The 21,723-nt window shown below is 42.6% G+C and overlaps 1 protein-coding gene and 1 long non-coding RNA gene across 6 annotated transcripts in view; one reads left to right on the forward strand and one right to left on the reverse strand.

Annotated features, from left to right (window-relative positions):
- LOC121110075 overlaps nt 1-1,050 on the forward strand; it is a 4,130-nt gene extending 3,080 nt beyond the window's left edge. The window contains exon 3 of the long non-coding RNA XR_005855506.2: nt 655-1,050. This is a non-coding gene — a long non-coding RNA (uncharacterized LOC121110075). The remainder of the gene's footprint in view (nt 1-654) is intronic.
- The window catches only part of NPC1 (NPC intracellular cholesterol transporter 1), a 26,028-nt gene extending 10,403 nt beyond the window's left edge, over nt 1-15,625 (reverse strand). Inside the window, exons 1-13 of one of the 5 annotated variants that reach the window (XM_046938206.1) lie at nt 13,098-15,503; nt 12,539-12,628; nt 8,820-8,942; nt 8,631-8,684; nt 7,481-7,587; nt 6,721-6,896; nt 5,662-5,829; nt 4,775-5,024; nt 2,838-2,914; nt 2,012-2,382; nt 1,386-1,612; nt 1,049-1,149; nt 29-131 (exon numbers count right to left, since the gene is read on the reverse strand). In XM_046938206.1, the coding sequence (XP_046794162.1) occupies nt 29-131; nt 1,049-1,149; nt 1,386-1,612; nt 2,012-2,382; nt 2,838-2,914; nt 4,775-5,024; nt 5,662-5,827 (1,295 nt within the window). In that variant the 5' untranslated portion in view covers nt 5,828-5,829; nt 6,721-6,896; nt 7,481-7,587; ... (2 more) ...; nt 12,539-12,628; nt 13,098-15,503. Of the gene's footprint in view, nt 1-28; nt 132-1,048; nt 1,150-1,385; nt 1,613-2,011; nt 2,383-2,837; nt 2,915-4,774; nt 5,025-5,661; nt 5,830-6,720; nt 6,897-7,480; nt 7,588-8,630; nt 8,685-8,819; nt 8,943-12,538; nt 12,629-13,097 lie in introns of all 5 variants that reach the window. The other 4 variants (XM_040688235.2, XM_004939783.5, XM_419162.8 and 1 more) reach the window with 4 other exon arrangements.
- Nucleotides 15,626-21,723: the final 6,098 nt, after the last annotated feature.

The following is a 21,723-nucleotide window of genomic DNA, read 5'->3' on the forward strand; positions in this document are numbered from 1 at the left end:
CATTTCAGAATACAAGAAGGCTACTTACTCCTTTTCCCACGCCAGGGCTTTCATTATCTTCTTGGAGTCATTGTAGTAGTTATTAACAGGAAGAGTAATAACAAGAGCAGTAGCATTATTATAGTTATCACCTGCAGAATAGAAAAAAGTACCAGGCATTATAAAATTGAACTTACATTCTAGCATAGGCAGGTGTAATTAAGTTTTAAGGCATACTGTCCAAAACAATCCCACCACTGTAATTCCACTGAATCACACTGAATGCTCGAAGATGTTACTGAAATAGAAATGAGTTGGTAAGCACTCTGGCTTGCACTGTAAAAGTAATCAGTCATTATCTTATCACGTTCATGGTATCCCAGCATTGAAGTGCTGCATGGTTAGACAAGGTGTTGTTATTTAACTAGTGCTTATGACTTAATATGGTAAGAAACTGGATGTAGTTCTCCACATTGTACTCTTGCACGCTTAGCATTTACTCAAAGCATGTAGAAAACAATCTTCAGTTAATCATGTGCTTGACTTTAATAGCTGTTTTGTACATTTGACATATCCAGTTAAACACACTTTGATAAACAAGTTGCTTGAACAAAATTTTGGCTTTTGAGTAGTCATAAAAGAGCTTCCTTTGCTAACATCTTTACCTGTTCTTAGCTGCTTTTTCAGATCAGTGATGCAACTACCTCAGAAGTAATACATGCACATCCTAGTGTGTCAGCTTGAGATACTTCACATCTAGTTTCTTGAGACTAGAAATCCTCAAGCAGGCTCAAAGCAGACTGAACATTCACATGCTGATCAGCAGGACAAGCATGTTTCAGTTAGACTGCTCACATTTGTCACTTCTGGAGTTGTCTGCTTTCATTCTCAGCATTGATCTACTAGAAGGTCAGTTAAAATATCCTTACTTAGTTGAAGTTTAACAAAAATCAAAGTTTCTCAAGAGTGCTTTTGAACAGTCATGTCAATGAGAATGCAACTTTAGCACCAAAGACAGCAAGCAAGAATGTACTGAAGATTTTAACTGCAACACTGTTTTGTCACTTACCATTGTATCCCCCTAACACCAGCCATGGAAAGACAGGTCCACCAAATGCTCCTAAACAAGGATCGTGAAGCAAACTTGTGTCATTCAGTGATGCCGGAGCCCTAAAGAGATGATCAGCAATAATTATCAGCTTACACTTTGCAAGTGAAGCACAGCGCCACCAGACAAGAACACTAAGAAGCTGACATTTTACAACCGTCCAAAAGGAAATAAGATAAAACTGCTAGTCATGTATTGCCCTTATGCTGCGTCTGCTTTAAATTTAATTACAGTTTTAAAAGAATTCAGCTTGCCTACTCTTTGAAAAAAAAACAAAACACCCAATCATACTGCTTACCGAACACAATATAAGAAGTGAGTGTGATAGTCAGCATAGACAAAGAAGTCATCCCCCACACTGTGATCTAGAACAGAATGACTGTTTTGGAAGTAGTTGAGTACACTCAATATAGTGCAGTTGTTGTTGTAGGGAGCAAGAGGAGCCAAGCAAATGTCTTTCAGCGTAACAGTTTCATTGTCAAAAGACGCAGCTATGTTCACAATAGCATCTTGCAAATCAAGCACCTGAGAAAAAGAAAAGAATTGAATCTAAGTCCTATCTCATAAGAAAAATGTTTTCTTTCGCTATTCTTAAGCGTATACTATATTTCTAGAAGTTTCTGAAGGCAAGAGCAAGTCAACAGCAGTTTACAACTAAGTCACTGTTATTTTGCTGCTCACATTAAAATTGCTGCATTAGCCTGCAAGTTTACCTTGAACAGAAGACAAGAGACAAGCCTTTCAGAAAAAAAACTTTTATAGTAAGGATTATAGCAAACAAGGATTTTATCGCATGATTTTTGATGTATCTAGAGATAACTAATGACTGTTTGGCTAGACACATCACCTTACAGATGGAAGACAACTCCTTACAATTACACCTGTTAGCAATGTTTGGGTTTTTGCTTTTGAAGTCCCAGTTACCTGATGGAGAATATCTTTGTTGAGTGGAGGTCCAAAAGGCACATCTGCTCCTGATGGGTAAGGTGAATAGATGTCTGGATGGCTGTTTGGCGCTTGAATAATAAGTTGCTCAGTACGAAAGAAAGGCCCAAAGTGTTTGTCAAAGTACTCCTTCTCCTTGCGGGCTTGGCTGCTTGGAGCTGACCAGAGATCTACAGGGTTTGTAGTTGCTTTAATATATACAAAGCCTGAACAGCACATAGCAATAAAGACCACAGAGAAGAGGATAACCGGGCGCGGATTTCTGACACAGAAAGCACCCCATGATGTAAATGTCATCCTTAGGCCATTCTCAAACCTTTCACCAAGCCTCTCACCACAGGTAATTTTCCCTGTAAGAAGTAAATAGGGAATGTTTGAGTAATCGGTTCAACAGCATTTTCTTGAAACACACTGAAACAGTAAAGATTTTACTCTCTGTAGTAAGCACTGGAAGAAGTGTTTACACTGACAGTCAGATCCAGGGATTAACCTTTGACTGAGGTCAAGGGCCAGAGGCCAGCTCATAATTACACTGCCTCTTCTAATGCAAGAAGATACAAAGCACTCTAGAACTCCATAGCAGCATTACTACACCCACAGCCTGTGCAGCAAGAGCTTCTGGCACCCACTCAAATAGAGTTAAGTATTATTGCAAACCTAGAGCAATACTGGCCAAACAATTTAAATATAGTACTTTAGGAATGGATTATATGGGCTAGCAAAGCTAAACGTCTCAAGTCTACCCACAGAAGTAGAAGAATTTAAGCTAATTTTCATAAATCTGATGCTTTTATCCAAGACGTACCATTATCACGATGAGAGTTCGCAGAAAAGGCTACATTACTGTCAATTGGTGTATACTCAGAGACAAAATGCCGCCTCCTGTAAGAGAAAAAAAGACTGTGTTACCCTAATTCCACAAGATTCCTTGCATATGTACAGCTGAAATAGTTTCCAATGCTAGTAATAAATTGGGCATATGACCTGCCCAGAAAGCATAGGATTTTATTCCTTCTACCCCTAGTCAGTCAAGTTGACTGAGTTGTCCTGCTAACGTTATCACTCTGTTATAATCATTTTAAGGAGGTTCTCTCTGCCGTGAATGCTACTGGTGTTCTAAACTTCACACAGAGAACGTATTCCTAATCCAAGCTGGAAAAGCATAAGACAGCCGACAAGGCCGTAATCTGTTCAGAAGGATTAAGAGAGCTTGATCCCCAGCAAGAGACATCCACATTAGAAAAATCTGACTTCATTAACAGCTTAAGTTACATGTACTTAGGCTAACAAAATGGCAAAGCAAAGCAAGAAGAAAAAGCATTCTTTTTCTGTCATGAAGGCACTGAGCACTTACAGTTGACCTATATTGCTTATGGTCTTATCTAATACCTAGAGCAGGAGATAAGCACTACACTCTCTTCATAGTAATCTCATCAATAGGCATCCAAATTAGGGACAGGTATTTTTGGCTATGAATCAGATATATCAAACACTCACCATTTCAGTTAGTTAGCCATGCAGTTTAACAAGTTTACCAGACAAGGCTACTAAGCATGGCATAAGTTTGTTGCACATACTTGTCCTTGTCCACACAGATTCAAGTCTTAATACACAGCAACTTTAGATTCTTAGTCATAACTGAACAGTATTAACATTGCACTGAAAACCACAACCCTACTTAAGGATGTTAGGTAGTTGAAACTTCTGGAAAACACTATCAAGAAATATTAATAGGCTTCCACTGCTCAGGATGGCTAGTACAGACCAAAGCATTTATAACCATAGATGCTTCTCTTCTTACTAGAGAGCATTGTGCAGCACAGAGAAGCTGCTTGCTATACATTACTTTACAAAATGCTATCATCACGGGAAGCTCAGTATTTTCAGAACACGCTGATAGAGAAAAGCAGCCAACAATTATCTGTATTAGGGCAGCAATTGTTTTGGTACAAGCATTAGTCTAAACATACATTCCAGTTAGTCTGCTACAACTGCACGTGGCCACCAATATCTGATATTGCTGTCTCCCAGGGATCATGAGTTGAGTTCCTGAAAGTTAATTATGAAGCCAACATGACCTGACAAAGTAAGGTGGGTAGAATACAAATACTTTGTTTCATATGTAACAGTGCCACGAGTAATGGAGGGTTTAATGAAACAGCATCTGCAGCAAACAGGCCTCTCCATCACTGGAATTTTTGTAAAGCCCCTCAGCTTCTAGAGTTTGATGCGTGACTGTAGCTTAATTCACTTCTGGAAGGCAGTTCTGTGATATCTTAATTCATACCATCCAAAAAATCGATACAGTTCAAGCGAGACTTTACTCCTTAGTACAAAAGCCTCATGTCAATCAGGAGAAGCAAACATATGCATTTCCTCAGATTTTCATAAGCATGAACTCAAGTATGCAAGTCTGCTGCAACTGCACATGACCACCAATATATATTGCTCTCTCCCAGTGACTGTGAGCTGAGTTCCTACAACTATATTATACAAGTTGAAAATTAGCCTACTTGGTCCTGAGCTAGGCAACATATGAAAGTTTCATGTCAGCTAAAAACTTCTGTATTCACTTCCTACAACATACTTTTAAGCATTAGAATAGCCCCTGCAAGCATAAGCATCTGCCACACAATATGACTTCAGGCTGGGTAATCCCAGAAGCATATGCATTCTGTACAAGGCAAAGTTTTCACAGAAAAAGCAAGTTACTTTCAGAGCTGTACATCTCAAGCGTTTTACCTGTAACACCAGACTCCAAAAACTAGAGCAAAAAATATGAGTAGAAACCCCATGTAAGAGATCCACATGATGATATACACAGCATCCAAACCAAATAAAAGCCAAGGAGCAGGTAATGGAGGAGGCTGAGGTTTTGGACCACAAACAATTGAACAGTCTTGACAGCTGCACGGTCCTGTTGAATCATCCACAGACTCATTACAGCCTTTGGTAGCATTGTTCATAGGATTCATTCCACGGACAGGAGCATCTATGAAACACCAAAGTCACACATTGCAGAGTCAGTTTACTACCAGGTAAAAAAATTTACAATACAAGCTTCCTAATTCAATGAATGAATGCTTTACATGAAAGTCCCTTTCATAAGCAGTAGCTTTTCTCAGTCCTATAGCAGATAAAACTATTGCCTTCCTCCATGCAGGCACTAACTCCTTAGATATGTATACCTAGTAGTCATGTTTTTAGAACACTTCAATCTGGAAAACTAACAAGCACTCCTACCACCCCTAGCAACAAGCTGTCATGCACCCCTTGTCCCCATCTGTTCAGGCTGAGGAATAGAACAACCTCCTTATAAAAACCATGAAAGATCAGGGTACTGCCTTAGATTTCCAAAGAATACAAACTACCCAGTTTTCTAAGATCAGTCTCAACGAGTTTTAGGCACCTACAGTAATAAGTTGAATAGAAAGGACTTACAACTTTCAAGCAAAACAAAAAAAAAAAGATTCAGTTTAGGTTACATTGCTTTGAAAGCTTGACTGCAAGATAGTCATTGCTGGGCAGCCGTTTAATGAGTTAGCATACTAACTATTGCATACAGTCTCTGACAGAAGATTCACAGCCAATTCTTATTTTCTCCCCTTCATTTTTTTTTTTTTTTTTACCTGAAAAGATAGGAATAATGCTGAAAGGAGTTTGTCCATTATCCTTATTAAACATGTACTCAATCCAGTTGGTAGCATTGCAGTCCTTGACGTCCTTCCCACACAGCAGCCCCAATGCCTTAACATTACTTGATGGAGCCTCAACATCTTTGCAGGCATTATACATTTCTAAAAAGAACGTATGAAGACAGAAGTCATTAAATCAGTATTAGCACTTGAGCAAGCATTCTGAGTTTGGGAACTAAATGAAGACTCATCAAGTTCAAGAGAAAATGCTTATAGCTTTCAAGAGGAAATACCATAAGATAACATGGTAATGCTTTCAGCTCTATTTACAGCAATCAAGGTTAGCTGTAACAAAACACCGTATCTTACTCTAAGTAGGCCTGCTGAGTCTGCACTACACTACCAGAACATTATTTATTAGATCCTGCTCCTTCTAACAACATGAAATTTCTCTTTGGGAGAGGTTATGACTGAGACAATACTTAAGGAACTTTTGAGTCATAGGCCATAAGTCTTTTTCAAACGCCTCATGACTTACTTATGGGTCATTGTACAAAAAAACATGAAGAGAACAAATTAATTCTTCATGTTTGCTATAAAACTAAAATACAGCCTAAGCCTCTTGTTTTTAGGAAAAAGATACTCGGATTTGACAAGAGACTAGAATGGTTCATTTCACAGAGAAATGAACGAACTATATGCCTCAGAAATGAGGTAATCCACAGTACAAACTTCACTACCAGATGGATTCAATATTAGGTATACTTGTGATACTCAGTTAGAAACAACTTGGCTTTTCTGAAGATAAAGCCATCAATGTTATCAGCTATTAAAAATCATAAACTGTCAGTCTCAGCTGAACCTTCAAAAACACTACAAGTGTCAGCGTAATGTCTCCTGTCAAATATAGGTGTTTCAAGGGTGACCTACTGGTGTCTATTTGATGCCTTGTACTACAAAAGACAGCTGTCCCCTGTTCACCTCCCAGCATGTCTTGAAAGAAGCTTGATCCTGTTACCTTGATAAAAGTGCATCAGCACATTGTTTACTCACCATTTGCAAAGCGTTCTCCAATGAAGTACTGCAGCTCTGTAATACTGCTTTTGTTTTCTTTCGAAACTGGATCATAATAAGGTATGGTGCTTGTAACATTCAAAAACTCAGACTGATTTGGACTGCAAGTCAGTTCACAGAAGAGGTTAATCAAGTTGTAGAAACATGATGGACACCTGGGTAGAAAAGTTAATGAACAGCAATCAGATTAAGTGGTAAAAATGAAGCATATCTGATCTGACTTATACACCACAACATTAAAGAATTTAAAGTTTTTATTTAATATAAGAATTGAATACACTTGCATAAAAAAGTAGTTATCCAAACAACAGTAATTGGTGCTTAAAGTTGTTTCATACTCTTCAGTCAGAAGTATCATCATTACTTACTAGAAAATTCTATCTACCTCAAATAGCTGCTACAAGCAGAAGTTGACAAGAAATTAAAAAGAAAGCTTAACTGCTGGTATTAGGAAGACTGAACGCTACTCTATGATCTTCTTCTGAAGACTTCATTACAAATGCTGTAGGTCGAGACAAACTACACTAGCGTCTATGCCACCAACTCACTCAGTCCAGACTGCAAGAAATTGCTTCACAGAGTTAAAGCTTCCTGACAGGGATAAGAAAGTCCTTCCAAGAGCTCAGTGCAATAAGCCTTTAAATGAAATTACCACAACTACACTTCGCTTCAACTGAAGTGGCCTGATGTGCTTTCTAATTTTAAAAAGCTCTAGCTGCTTTGCCATTCATTAGCATACCTGGAAAGAAACTGCAGAGGCAGCTGCAAGTTGTTTTTCAAAGTCTGAAGCTGAAGGATATCACAGCAAGTACTGACATTGCCAAAGAATAAACCTGGACAGAGCTCCTAAAATATAAATAATACTGAGATTAGCACGGGGGAAGGAAGGAAAAACATGCTTAAGATCTCAAAAGTCATTAAAGTTTTATTTCAGCACGTTGCAGAAGATAATTGTTGTTGCGGGAGACGTATGAAAGAATCAGTCCAGCCAGTGAGATTCGTTAGAGAATACAGACAGAAGAATCATTTGTGTTATTCAGGGTATCATTTCCTTTAAAAAGTTCTTTCAGATGATCTTTAGTCACCAGGGTCTATATACAGAATGATAATGGCATTTGAGAGTCTATTAGTAAGAGGACAACATGTTTATCCAACTCTGAAGTATTCCTGCAGCTTATCCTTCAATGCATCTCCTGAACAGCATCAGATTCTCAAGTCTCAGAAGGCAAGCCACTAAACAGAGTCACTGATTACCTGGAAGAACTATTTAATGTCCAATTTATAGAAAAGAAATGCATTCATTACTAGTGTAATCCATACTGTACATTTCTTGTATGTTATTAAGTCCTCTGAAAGCATAACACAGTCAGCTCACCTACGTATTTAATTTGTTACTGCTGACAGCCGAGCCATTACTTTATACTTATTCCACACTAAGGCTTCGAATCACCATCTGCCAGAAGACAAGTCTGGCAATACCACCCTATGTTGTGCAACAAATCCAGAAACTATTTTAACTTCGGTTTTGTTCATTTTGGAAACAAAAACTCCGATAGGGAAACACTGGCTAATAGTAGGCACAGCTACAGAAACAGAACTTGGACAAGGTTTGCTCCACTGGCATGACTGGTGTCAGTTATTGCCTTCCCAATTAAGGAAGGGATCAGAACAATTATCTGCCAGAATAGAATTTTAGTCTTCTCCTTTAGAAATACAAAGGACGTGACTGATAAACGTCACAAATCAGAGTCCTAAAAACAGTCAGACTAAGGAGTGAGAGTGCTCAAAGCAGTGAGAAAATAAGCGGGAAAGTGCAGCATTCCTATATTTAAAATTTTGTTTGTGAAAGTTTGTATGTAGATCACATGGTTTGGAAGCATCTCATATACCTGAATAGAAACAGCAGTCTATCACCTTCACACAGCTGGGGCTACAAGATAGATCTGAGAAATGAGAGAATCAATGTTTACCTTCCAACCAAGTGAAAATGAGGTCACAGTGCAGGTCCAACAAAACCCAAACCAGAACTCTCAAGTACAAGAGAAGTACTTCTCAGTGGATGTACAGAAGCAGCTCACCTGCATCAAGTCATAGCCACCCTTTGGTAGAGCTATAGGTGGTCCATCATAAGCACAGTTGTATCTCTTGTCTCCAGATGCAACTCCACATTCTCCGTACCAGACACACTGTTGTGGAAGTACCTAAATCAACACGAGTTAACTGATTAGCAGCAAGGAATAACTACTTTTTCAACTACTAGACTGTTCACACATTACTACTCCAACAGCCATTTATAGTCCAGATTAGAGAACTTCTTGTAACTTAGATACACATGCTACAGAAAAGCATCCATGGAGAAAAGCATGTATTGATAAGGCATGCATGAACACAGTGTTGTATCTCCAGCTCAGCACTCCACCCCTCTCTGCCCAGCCACAGAGTGGCCAAGAGCAAGAGTTACTGAAGAAAAACCTAAACCAACACTTGCAAAGCATTCACAAATAAAAGGGAAAAGCCAGTTTCTTCACGTAGAACAATGCATGTGATTAGTGGGTTAAACTTATTTTAGAGTGTGAGTCAGTGAACATGAAGAGAAGTACACTGTTCATGTGTAATATTTTCAGTTCTCCCTACAACCTTTTAGTCCTTCCTGCAAATCCATCCACTCACTGACAGATTCGGAGGAAGCAACAGCAGAAGAGGATTCCAAAACAGGACTTCACAGCTCTGCATTCACCATAAGAATGTCATTTAGTGCAAGAAACTGAAGGGATGCCCTCCATCAGCATTTGTGGACAAAAACATGCCACATCCAAACAGGGAAGGCTAAGCTGCATTTTAGAAATCCTCAGGTTCAGGGATTACTGAAAAATTCAAATCAGTTCTTTATTGTATGCATAAAATAAAAAAGGGAATTGAAAGTACACAACTGCATTTTGAATGGCTGGCATTTCTGTTGAGTAGCGCTTGTGCTGAGACATCTGAATTACTAAATCAGAGTATTTATTCTTAAAATTAAAACTTTTAAGAATGAAGGCAACAACAAACTGTTTATAGTGAAAGCTTGAGAACAGCTCCAGAGCTTGGCTTTAACACCTGGACCGCAAGCAGAATGTGGACTGCACAAACATTTACTGTGTTTCTGCAAGCACACAAGCATCAGAAGGCTGCATGGTATGGTTTTAAAGATAACTGACCTATTTTTATCTCCTGAACAACCTTGACTTCACATCTGTAGAAGCACCATATGCTTATACAGCAAGGACAGACTGCTGAGCCGTGCGCTTGACCGTGAATAAAACTGTTTACTGATCAGGGAGGCCCCTGAAAGGCTGCATTTATCATAACCTAGAGCTACCTAAGATTACAATGGTGCTTCCATGACATGCATTTCTAGGCTGAACCACCCCAAATTCTTTGCAAAAGCATACTAGTAATTGGATTCCTGTGTCTGATAAACATCTGTTTACCTGAACTTGTTAGTTTCCCTCTTTAACTTAACCTAGGAAACACAACCCAAACCCGAGTCGCTCACTGTAAACCAGTGGTTCAGAATTCAATCTGAGTACCACACGTCCAGACTGCTACTTCATTTCTTTACTTAAGCATTTCTTCCAGATAAATCTGTAACCAGCTGTTAGGTATTCCCATACTCTTATATACAAGCTGGCACGCATCCCTTAAAACTGCACTTCTAAACACTGGATGTTTAACATCCAGCATAAGCCAAGAAGCTAAATCACAATAACAACTTGGAGACTGCCCATAGAAACACACTGTATATTCATTTCATGCATAATGAAATTCACAGTGTCTAAGCTTACATCCAACTATGTTTGAAGTCATCAACTCGACCTCTGCTTCCTTGCATCTATATAGATCAGTTCTATCAGCAAACAAATCTGCTAGGAGAAGGAAGACTTACGTGTGTGTGTGTGCGTGTGTGTGTGTACCAATGTCAGAAGCAACTGAATCACCTCCTCAAGGAGCAAAGATTCACTACTGCTCTTAGGAAAGGGCAAAGATCTGAGCTGCTCACTACCACCAGTGAGGACTGGATTAGGCATTCCCTGCATCTCATGCAGATCTCCACATTTAGTCTAGAATGATTTGCAATCGTACCCCAAAACACCTCCTGTACTGCAGCAACTCTGTGAATTTAACACATCTTGATTTGTAAATCTCACAGAGTTCAACCTCCTCTTCCTGAAGAGACTTAACTTCTTCCAAAGTGGAAAACTCCACATCACTATTAACACAGAAATCTTAAGGCTTTCAGTGGGGGCACTTCTATAGTAGGAAGCTTTACTTTAATTTCAGTTACCACATCAGGCAGACTGGTAAGTTCTGCTGCTTTTACCAATGTTATCTCTATTTTAAGTTAGCAATTCCTTGGTTATAACTACACAAGCACAACAAAAATCAAATACGGACTGTATTATAGACAACTACATGATAAATTCACCTGTAAGCCTTTCTACTACCATTTCCAGGGTGAAACATAATGCAGCTTCTTTGCACAAGAAGTCATGCAACAAGAAGCATTCAGCTAAACACATAATAAAGCAAGACAAGGTATTTTGGCTTCGTGGCAGTTTATACCTGTAATCTGAATATACAACTTAGAGCCCCATTACTGAAGTCTGAGATGGATAAAACTGACAGTGGAAAAAACCAACACACTTCTCTCAGACCTTTGGCCTGTTTAGAGAAGGTGACCGTGTCAGTTACTTGCAATAGATCACTTAGACCTATAACTATAACTTATAAAACTTCATTCTACTTCAGTGTAAACACCAATTCCAGTGAACAGATACTCACGACGTGACCTAGCAGGATCTCACTAAAAGGAGCTTGAATTTCCTCCCTGGACTGATAGGGTTCTGGTGTTACCCAGTTTACAAGAACTGGGTCAGTATGCATAAAAGCCAATCAAATCATTTGAAGTCATCAGTCAGAAGTCAACAACACAGCTCTCAGACAGTGGCAATTTAACAGCAAGCTCACCTCTGAGTCAGCTACAAAGTAGGGGAGAGGGCTGGGCTCCTGGTTTTCAGAGAGCAAGCAGGGATACTACTAGTCACTAAATAACTACTTCATCACTGATAAGATAGAGCTGAAAGTTCTTTCCCCAAAGCCCTCTAACAAAGGGTAAGTCAGAACAAGCACTCTTCCAGAAAAGCATTCCTCCGCAGGTAGGAAAAGATACAGATGAGTAACTGTTATTGTAAATAAGTCACAGGGAACAAAGCTACTGCCTGTAGGGTCAGGCTTCCAAATCACTTCATCACCATCCTTTAATGTACAAAAGTTCCCCTGGTCCCAGGACACAATGAGATACGCTATATTGAACAAATCTCCTTTCTAATCAACGCAAGATATTCTAGAAGGCTCTACTGCAAGTATTTGGGAAGACCACATCACGTCCTCAGTATTTTGAAATGAGACTTCCATGAGTACTTTTCCAAGCAATAGAAAGTTAGCTTTGAGTTAAAGCAGTTTCCCCCTGCCCCCAGCAGAGTTCGGAAACCACCTGGCACTAACGCTATCCTCCCGTATACCCAGAGCTGAGGAAAGTAAATTCCTACTTCTGGTAGGACTATTCTGCCTGAAGAGAAGCTTCACCTCAGGTCTGGGCTCCAGGAATCCCAATAACAAACTTGCACACAATCACATATTAGCATTCCATGACTATCAACAACACTCTACACAGGTTCTGTGATAGCTTCCCTTTTCCCAGGCATTATCATTTGTTTGTAACAGAACTGGCATTTCAACAGATCATAAACACATTTACTTCGGTCCAAGTTTCTTCAGTGGCACGTTGAAACAAATCCATAACCTTCAGTGCTTCCAGAAACATTAGCCATCAGCAATGATTATGTAGCTGTGAAGCAGACAAAGAACAACAACATCCTTGTATACAGAAACAGAGACTACTTGTTTGCTGGAATTTGCAAGGTTACAAGAGAACTCTGTTTGGCTCTCCAAACTAAGATCACTAACGTATAGAAAAGGCAGCAGCATCAGATACAGCCGTTCCCCCTTCCTTCATCCAACATAGTGCATTTGAGACATTATATGGCAAGACAAGCAATTCTAAGGAATAACATACTTCCCCCTTTACCTCCATTAATACCTAGTCCATATCCCCCTTAATAGTGGTCATGATGCCCTGGCTCGAAGAACTGAGCTCTAGGGGAACATGGTACTATGCCATCTTTAATAAAAGCAGTATTGGCTTATGGAGGCAGGTGACCAGGTTAAGTCCATAAATCTGCCTACTATCTGACAGCTCTCCCTATCAGAAGGGAGTCCCTGGACTAAAGGAAACCTTACAGGTTTCTAGTTCTTACGCTGTCTCTTCCAGTACTCTGTTCAAGTCCTGAGACAAGCTCCATCAGCTAGGTTCCTCTTGTTCCTTTGCCCACAGGTAAGTGACTGTTCCCCTCTGGAAGGAAAAAATAATTAGGTAGTCCTGGTCAGGCAAAGCAAGGCCTAGCTCTGGAGTTATCCAAGCACACTGCAGGAACATGAAGGTCTAGCAGGAAGAGAAAGCTGCAGTAGTGATGGTAGCTGAGTATCCAGGGAAGCAGGCTGGTTTTAACTGACAATGGCTTGATTTTACTGGGGGAAAAGACAGATGCACTATTGCGTGCACAGTCTGAAAGCACAAGGCCCCGACAGCAGCTGGCACAAGAAAATATCCGTGATGCCCTGCAGAGGAACTGTAACAATACCCAGATGGAGTGTTTTGGCTACTGCCAGGTCAAGTGCTGTTCCACTCATTCACGTCACTCATTTCTCAGCTCCTAAGACATCTCCCTCACTTTCCATCCAGAATGACTACGAACAAGTCATTCCTGATTTTCCAGGAAGCACCTACTCTTACCGTCCTGTTGTGAAGCTATGCTGCCATCCCTGACATGCAGGTTCCTCCACAGAGGCATTTCAGACCTTCCCACCAGAGGCCACACACAAAACTGCAGGCCATCTGACGAGGCTGGGACTGAGCAGCATCAGCCACTGATGTCCAGCAGTAAGGATTTCAGAAACATTTAAGTTAATCTGACCTCATAGCTTTGGATCCCAGTTACAGATGGGAAACAAGTGTCCAGCCTTGCTTAACCACTAATTGACAGCCTGTGTTTTGGTATAATTACCAACTGCATCAGCTGACATTAAGCACACAAAATGCCATCTAGCACATTAAGAAGTTGATAAGAGAACAAGAGTTTAAGAGACTTGGTATGCTCTACTCCCTAACTTAGAGAAAAGAACAGCAAGAACTTACAGTCCACATTGAAAAAACAGGAATAAAAGCCAAGGCTCTCAATGCAGCTCTTAGGTAGGTAGTTAGCTCCCAGCCAGCAGCAGGTTACCTGACACGAGTTTGGCCCACACCACAACTGAAAGCATGAAAACATTCTACCAGCATGCTTGAGAGGGAATGAGTTAACCTTCAGAAAGTTTCTCTTCTGCAAGCAAGCACTAGAGAGGTACAGCCTAGATGAAGCTTCTCTTTAAGAGACATCAAGGTCTGCTCTGTGGAATGTTAGGCTGTAAATAACAGATAACAGCAAAGACTTCAAGTCCGAGTTTGTTTTCATTCCCCTACTCCGCCCCTCCAATTCTGCCTTCTTACACCAGGCATACAGGCTTCGGTTTTGTGAATTCACTTTGCCGTGTTAACATTTTATAAACCACAAAGCCCTGTAGAGACCAACAAGATCCTTCTGCAATGGAACTTATCTCACACCCCTGGTGGGAGGAGGACGCTGAGCTACAGAAGCACAGCATCTGTTCAGCCCTGCACCAGCCCAGGCCGCATCTCATCCCTACGTTGTTCAGTATGTCCCTCCAAAACCATTACAGGAAGGAGTGCTTGGCAGGTGCAAAGTCTATCGGCTACCCACCTGGAGACCATGAGTGACTGATAAACAACCAGCTTCTTTGGAAGAAGGGGTTTTCTGCTTTCTGCTCCATCTCCAAGGAGGTGCAGAGGCTGCTACCACAGGAGAGCCTCAGCACACGTGAGGTGACCGACTTGGCAGTTTAAAGTGAGCTCGGTATAAACCCTGACTTTGTGCATTTCTAAGTCAGTTAGAGGAGAAAAAGATGACACTGAGGTGTATAGGATACTGTTTCTCCAGAGGAAAGCAGAGCATCTCGCTACTGCCTTGGACAACGAGGTAAACAAACTGTCCGAGAAAGCCATTAAGACGTACCCACCCTACCCCAGAGCAACTTAGCAAAGGAATTCCAGCACACAGAAGCGCGTTCTCTACTGACACGCCGATCAATAGCAGGCCTCACAGGGAGCCACCACCTTCCGCAGTAAACACTCGCAGCAAACCGCACCAGGCACCGGTGACACTCGCAAGGCTCCGCGCGGGCATGTGACTGCACGGCTACTCACACGCACCCGGCATTGCATAACAGGGCGCATCGCAGCTGCCAGCATTCGGACAGCTGCCGCTTTCTCCAACAGCGGGGCACACGCTCAGCCCGCACGGCTCAGCTTGCTCTCAGGGGCGCTCCCAGCCGGGCACCCGGGCCGACCGCAGCCACGCACCCGGCGGTGACACCGCGCAGCCCAGCCGCCACCGCCCCACAGCCCCTCCGGTGGCCTCAGACCGCAGCCCGAGGGCGGGCGGGAGGCGCCCGGCTCCAGCTGAACCACCGCTGCTCCCCCCCGTACCCCCATACCTGTGCCGGGGACAGCAGCAGCAGGAGAAAGAGGAGCAGGAGGCGGGTGCCCGGCCCGGGGCTGCCTTGCGGGCCCCCCATGGCGGCGCAGCAGCGGGCGACAGCGAAGAGAGGCAGAAAGGAAAGAGAGAGACGGCCGCGCAGGTCCGGAAGGGCCGCTCCCGCCAGGTCGGGCGGTGCTACAGTCCCGCCGGGGGCCGCTTCCAGCCCGCCGGGGAGGGGGGAGGCCGCCACCCGCTCGTCTCCGCCAACCGCCACCGACAGCGTCCCGCCCCTCCCCGGCGGCGGGCGGGGCCGCGCCTCACGCCACGGCCGGGCCGCCCCTCGCGCTGCCGTATGGACCGAGTCGGTCGCCGGGTCCCCTTCTGGAGGCTTCCTGGTGCTCGGCCCCGCGGCCTGGCGCTCCTCGCGACCCCTTGCTGGCGGTGCGCGTTTTGTCCTCCCTCGGGTGGCTGCGGGGCTCACGGCTTCCCTGTGGTGCCTGCAGCTCTAAAAATGCCCTGAACGATGGCAGTACGTGCTGGGGCGTCGAGATGAGGCAGGCTGGGTTTGGCCAGTGGCTCAAGCCTGCGGTCATTGCCTCAACGACAGTGGTATGTCCGCAGAAGTACTGCGCTGCCCCTGGCACATTGGCCGCCTGATAGCTGTGTCCTGAGCAAGCCAGTCCCTAGAGATGGAAGTAAACTTGCTGTTAGGGGAACTCATAACTACTTATTTTAGTTGGGTCTCATGATCTGCCTGAGTCTCGTGGCCTGCCTTTGCTGCTTCTTTCCACACGGGTAAAGGTTTATGACAGCTGCACGCCGTGCTTCGCTGCCTTCAGAGCAAAGTTGTGCCTCCTTAGAATGAGGGGGTGTGAGTTGTACCAGCAGTATGCTTGCTATTTTCTTACGGGCGTGGAAGTGCTAATCACATAGCTTATAAATGCATTTATACTATAACAGCTTAGGCAAAAGCTTCTTTGTATTTTGGCTTTAAAGTTATTAGCTCGCAAATTCAAAGCATTCGTCTCACAGTCCCACGTGTATTTGGCCGTGTGGCCAGGTGCCACGGCAGTACAGCTGCAATAAAAATAATGCCCAAGTGAGGCAGCTTGGGTTGCACGGCAGAAATCAGCTCTTGGTGTTGATTTCACAGGGACTTTGCTGCCCGTGGGTTTGCCTTGCAGGGGTCTGTTTGCTGTGCAGACCCGCTGACATCAGATGGCCTGACCGATGTTGCAATCATTGTGTGTAAGGAGATTCCACTCTGCTGATCTGTTTGGGATCTGTCTCAAAGGAAACGCGACAAGCAAGTGTGGTGCATTCACTGCAGCTTCTTGCTGATTCCCCCACTACTTTTTTTGCCTTTGTTGCTCCTTAGTGCACGTTATACTCATGGAATAAGATATGTAATTTAGATGCTATTGCCATCTGCTGACAAAGATTCAGGTTGTTCTTGGTATCGTATATTCGTGGGCTGATTAATGTTGGCAGGAACCTCTGGAGGGTCACTGTAGTTCAGCTTTCTGTTGAAAGCAGAACACATTTAGGTCAGGTTGCACAGGGAATTTTCCACTTGTATTTTAATTGTTTCAGAGATGGAGACTTCGCAGCGTCTCTGAGCAAACTGTTCCACCATGTGACTACGCAGATAGTAAAATGTTCTGTCCTGTACCTAATGAGATATACCCACGTTCCAGCTTGAGTCTGCGCTACCACTGTGCCTGTCAGGAGAGCATGACTGCAGCTTCCCTGGATCTTCCCATTACTTGGTCATGGAGAGCAGTAACGCGTCCTCTGAGCCAGGCTGAAAAATCACAGTTATCTCAGCCATCATGCTGGCACTAAGCTGGACTTGACCTAGATCATCAGTGTCTGTTTTATTATGGGGAGCTCAAAACTCGTCACAGGAATCCAGGTGTGGCCTTACAAGTCGGTGAGGAATAACAACACTTGACCTACTGGCTACGCCCTTGCTGGTACAGCCTACAAAGTGGCTGGCTTTCCGTACTGTTGAGTCATGTTCAGTGTGTTGTCCAGTCCAACCACCATATTCTTTTCTGCAGAATTGCTGTGGCAGTTTCCACCATAAGCTAATTAAGTCCATAACATCATACTTGTCTACCACCTACAGTACAGAGAGGTGGTAATACTTTAACCTTTCTCTGAGTCCTGACTTAGATATCTATATTTAGAAGGCTGTATACCTTCATGTTATTGTAGTGCAATCCCTTCGCATAGTGCCTCCAGATTTTCTACACTCCCAGGAGAAAGCAAAGTGGATTATAAGCAAAGACTTATTAACAATCGCTGATCAGACTAAGCCTGTCTTGGTCAGAGTGAGTTCTGAAATCTTTTTGCTTGGCAGATGTGGAAACCTGAGCATTTATCTGTGTTTATGTTGCCTCTGCATACTACCAGCCCACAGAACAGGGCTGGGTATTTCTTCAGGCCTATTGCAGCCCCTGGTCTTGGTTGCAGCTCTCTGCCACAGTTAGGGGATGAGTATACAAAGCTAGCTGTCGCAGCTCCCTGGCATCTAAGTGTTGGGAGTGTTGTCGGTTATGAAGTCAGCACCTTTGACTGCTTCATCTTAAAGTCAGCTTAAAGTTAGGAAAAAAAGTAACCCCAAAGAGTTAAGTCAGATCAATGCTGCCAGCAGCTCATTGCCTTTTCTGTGGCACAGAAGTGCCTGTCCCCACTGCCAGCTGTTCTTGCTTAAGGACATCTGTCGAGTTACATTCTTTAAGGCTCCTTTTAAGCCCAAGATTATACGTAGTTTTCAAGGATTGTCTCCTTGGAAGGAAGGGGATAGTTATTTTGATTCTCAATCGGTATACACAAAATTAAGTTTTCCTGCCTATAAGAAAGTGCCAATATTAATTCACACTGTAGGATGACATTTGGTGCCCTGCTACTCCAAACTAGTCCTGACAGTTGGACTGGACAGTCTTAGTGATCTTTTCCTACCTTAATGACTATGATTCAATCGTCCACAAGGATCAAATAAACACTTTCCCTCGCTGAATATCATTTTGGTGCAGAAGTGTCTGCCTGGAAGCTTGTGTAAAATAGATACCTGTTCTGCTTGTTCTACTTTGACAGAAAGCCCTGAGCTTTGCATTCAGAAGTGTTTCCATCGCTTTACTCAGTGCAGAAATAAGACTTGTGTCATCTAGTGGTAATGACCGTGCAATTTCCAGATTGCAATCTGTCTGAAGAATTACTTGCACATCCAGATGGAAAAATTACGTGATTGCTTTGCAGCAAAGTCAATTAAAATGTCCCTTGCTGCTTTTTTTCCCCACATTTATTACAAGCCTTTATTATTTCTGTTGCGATAGCACCCAGAGGCCATCGCAAGAAGTGGGAGCTCCATTAAGCAACACAATCCACAAGCACATAGGAAGGCAGGATATTCTGCTTGGAAATCTCGCAACCTTTGTGGAGACAAGCTACAACAGGTGACTTTGCAGGTTTCCCTCGGTTTCTCACACCTCCACATTTCTGTAGAGCCAGTTGAAACCACTGTAGCATGTTCCAAGAATATTTCTCCAGCTAAATCAGAGTTATACTTGTACTGAACAAAGCTGATGTTTCCTACTTAGCATTGTAAGCAATCGTTTTTTTCATTTGTTAGCCTTCCCTACCTGTGGAGGCCTGTTTGACTTTTAATTACACTCACCTCAGTGTAGCTATTAATTTGGTCAGATGCTCTTGGCTTCAGACTCTCCACATGGGATCAAATCATACCAAAGGAGCTAACAGCAATCAGCCTGAAGCTGCCAGTAGCGTTAAAAATACGTGTAGTGTGTCAGGTGGTGCTGAATCAAGTCCTGGTATCTGTTCATCTTTGTATCCGCCCTGGTGTATTTGTATGGCTGCTCTATCAACCTGTTCCACTGTATCCCTGTCTAAACTTACTAAGTCCTATAGTCACACATTTTCTGCATTTATTTTTGACATAGGTACCATGCGTAAACACTAACATACTAACAAATGCAGAAGTTTACCCTATTAATGGCTGCTTAAGGCCCCGGGTTTGCATTAATATCACGTTACTGTCCCTGTGAGCACCATGCTGCCATCTGATGTTTAACTCAGGATTTGTTGTCAAAATGGAGAATATAGGCAGAACCATCACAGGAAGTTCTTGTGGACACTGCCAAAATCCAGCTGGGGAGAAGGAACAGGAGTCAGGTTCAAGATCCACAGTGCACTTGAAGATCAGCCTGTTTGTCTTTGGGCTTGGAGATATTTTGTAAGTTTGTCTCAGTAGGGCTTGATGGAGAATCATGGGCAAATGAGGACCTTCAGAAACTGGTCTTGAAGTCCTCAGGAAATGGAGTTGTTCATTTGCTTCTTATGCCATATAGTCCAAGCAATCAGAAGATGAGAGTTGTGTATCACATTTCCAAAGTGATTACAGAAATTTATACACATATACTGGACACCAAGTATGCACGCATATTTACATATGTACCCTACGAGAACAGAAATGTGCAGTACATATAAAACCACAGACGTTTTCTGGCCTGTGTTGTATGTTAGCGACGTGCTCTATGTGTGTATCTGAGTCAGTAAAACATTTGCCATGGCAAAAAATCTGCTCTGACATAGCTGTGTTCCCAGCTGTCACAGCACAGGTTGCTGTGCTGTTCCCTGCTTGCTGACAAAGCGCAGCACTATGCAGAGTTTGGACCAGCTCTGAGTGAAAGGCCTCAAACATTAAAAGCAGGACATTAAAGCATTAGTCCAGTGAGAATGCCTTGTCAACACAGTCAGAGCAAAATGGTTTATTTAGCAACAGCTTAGATGCGTGTCTGACACTGTTTTGCTGGGCAGACAGAGTTGCTAGGCATGTGGCCTTGTTATTGATCTCCTGAGAGTTAGCATCTCTTTAAATCACCGAGAAGGTAAAGCAGAAAATTTATTGACACATATATTTTAAGGTCAAGGAGCCTATTATTATCACATAGTATTACTTCTTGGATGTTGCATTGTTTCATTCATAGAATCATAGAATCATGGAATGGCCTGGGTTGAAAAGGACCACAGTGATCATCCAGTTTCAACCCCCCTGCTATGTGCAGGGTCACCAACCACCAGACCAGGCTGCCCAGAGTCACATCCAGCCTGGCCTTGAATGCCTCCAGGGAAGGTGCATCCACAGCCTCCTTGGGCAACCTGTTCCAGTGTCTCACCACCCTCTGAGTGGCTAAACTTCCTCCTAATATCTAACCTAAACCTCTCCTGTTTCAGTTTAAGACCATTCCCCCTTGTCCTGTCACTATCCACCCACATAAACAGCCATTACCCCTCCTGTTCAAGTATTGGAAGGCCACAATGAGGTCTCCCCGGACCCTTCTCTTCTCTAAGCTAAATAATTCAGTAATTCCTGACTTGAAAGCAAAACATTTTGTGTGAAACAAATCTCCTAGAGGGAAAAGTATTTTTTTTTTAATGTGAAATGATAAAGGAATCGTCTCAAGGAATTTGTTTCAATAAATATCTGACTTCACTGTTGAAAATCCACAGATCGACGTTTGAACTTATTTAGATTCAGCCTTTAGACACTGCTTTAGCGCTCATGAACAAGTTGCAACCCTTTCCCTTGATATTCTCTGAATAGATGGAGATGCTTTCTTGAAGTGTGTCTGTAGGAATTGTTGACATTATATCAAAATATAGCTTATCGAAACACAAAATTGTACAAGTGAGGCAGAAGGCCTGGGATGTCAGACACAAGGTCAAAAACAGAGTGTTCAGTGTGGACTTTCCCCTTTTACAATAAGCATAACCCACAGCTTACTATGAGAAGTATATCAGCAGGATGTAGACTTTTAACTGGAAGAGATTGGATCAGCATAAGAGCCAGCTTTACATTTAGGAACAGTAACTGAACCACCACGACCTGTTTGACTAACTGAATACAAATATAGTCTTACTCCTTTGTTTCCTGAGTTGCTTTTTTGAAATCTTCCCTTCAGATCTGACCTAATGGATATTAATGTCAAGGGAAGTCTGTCAGTGATGTCTGGGTCTCTGAAACAAACCTTATTTTGTCACGCTAAATTAAATTTTCCTGTTTTTCAAGCCAGAGCATTGGCTTTATTTGTTCTGTGAATGCTATCTCATCTGTAAAGACCTGGAAAATAAATAAAAGTCTAATGAACCAAGTGGAATAGAACAAAGTGGTCTTAACATGAATAGAAAATTAATTCTGGCGTTCTACAAATAGAAATAACAGAATACAGAAAGTGACAGATAAATATTGAAGTGGACACTCAAG

The sequence above is a fragment of the Gallus gallus genome, chromosome 2, assembly GCF_016699485.2.
Source record: "Gallus gallus isolate bGalGal1 chromosome 2, bGalGal1.mat.broiler.GRCg7b, whole genome shotgun sequence".
Lineage (NCBI taxonomy): Eukaryota > Metazoa > Chordata > Aves > Galliformes > Phasianidae > Gallus > Gallus gallus.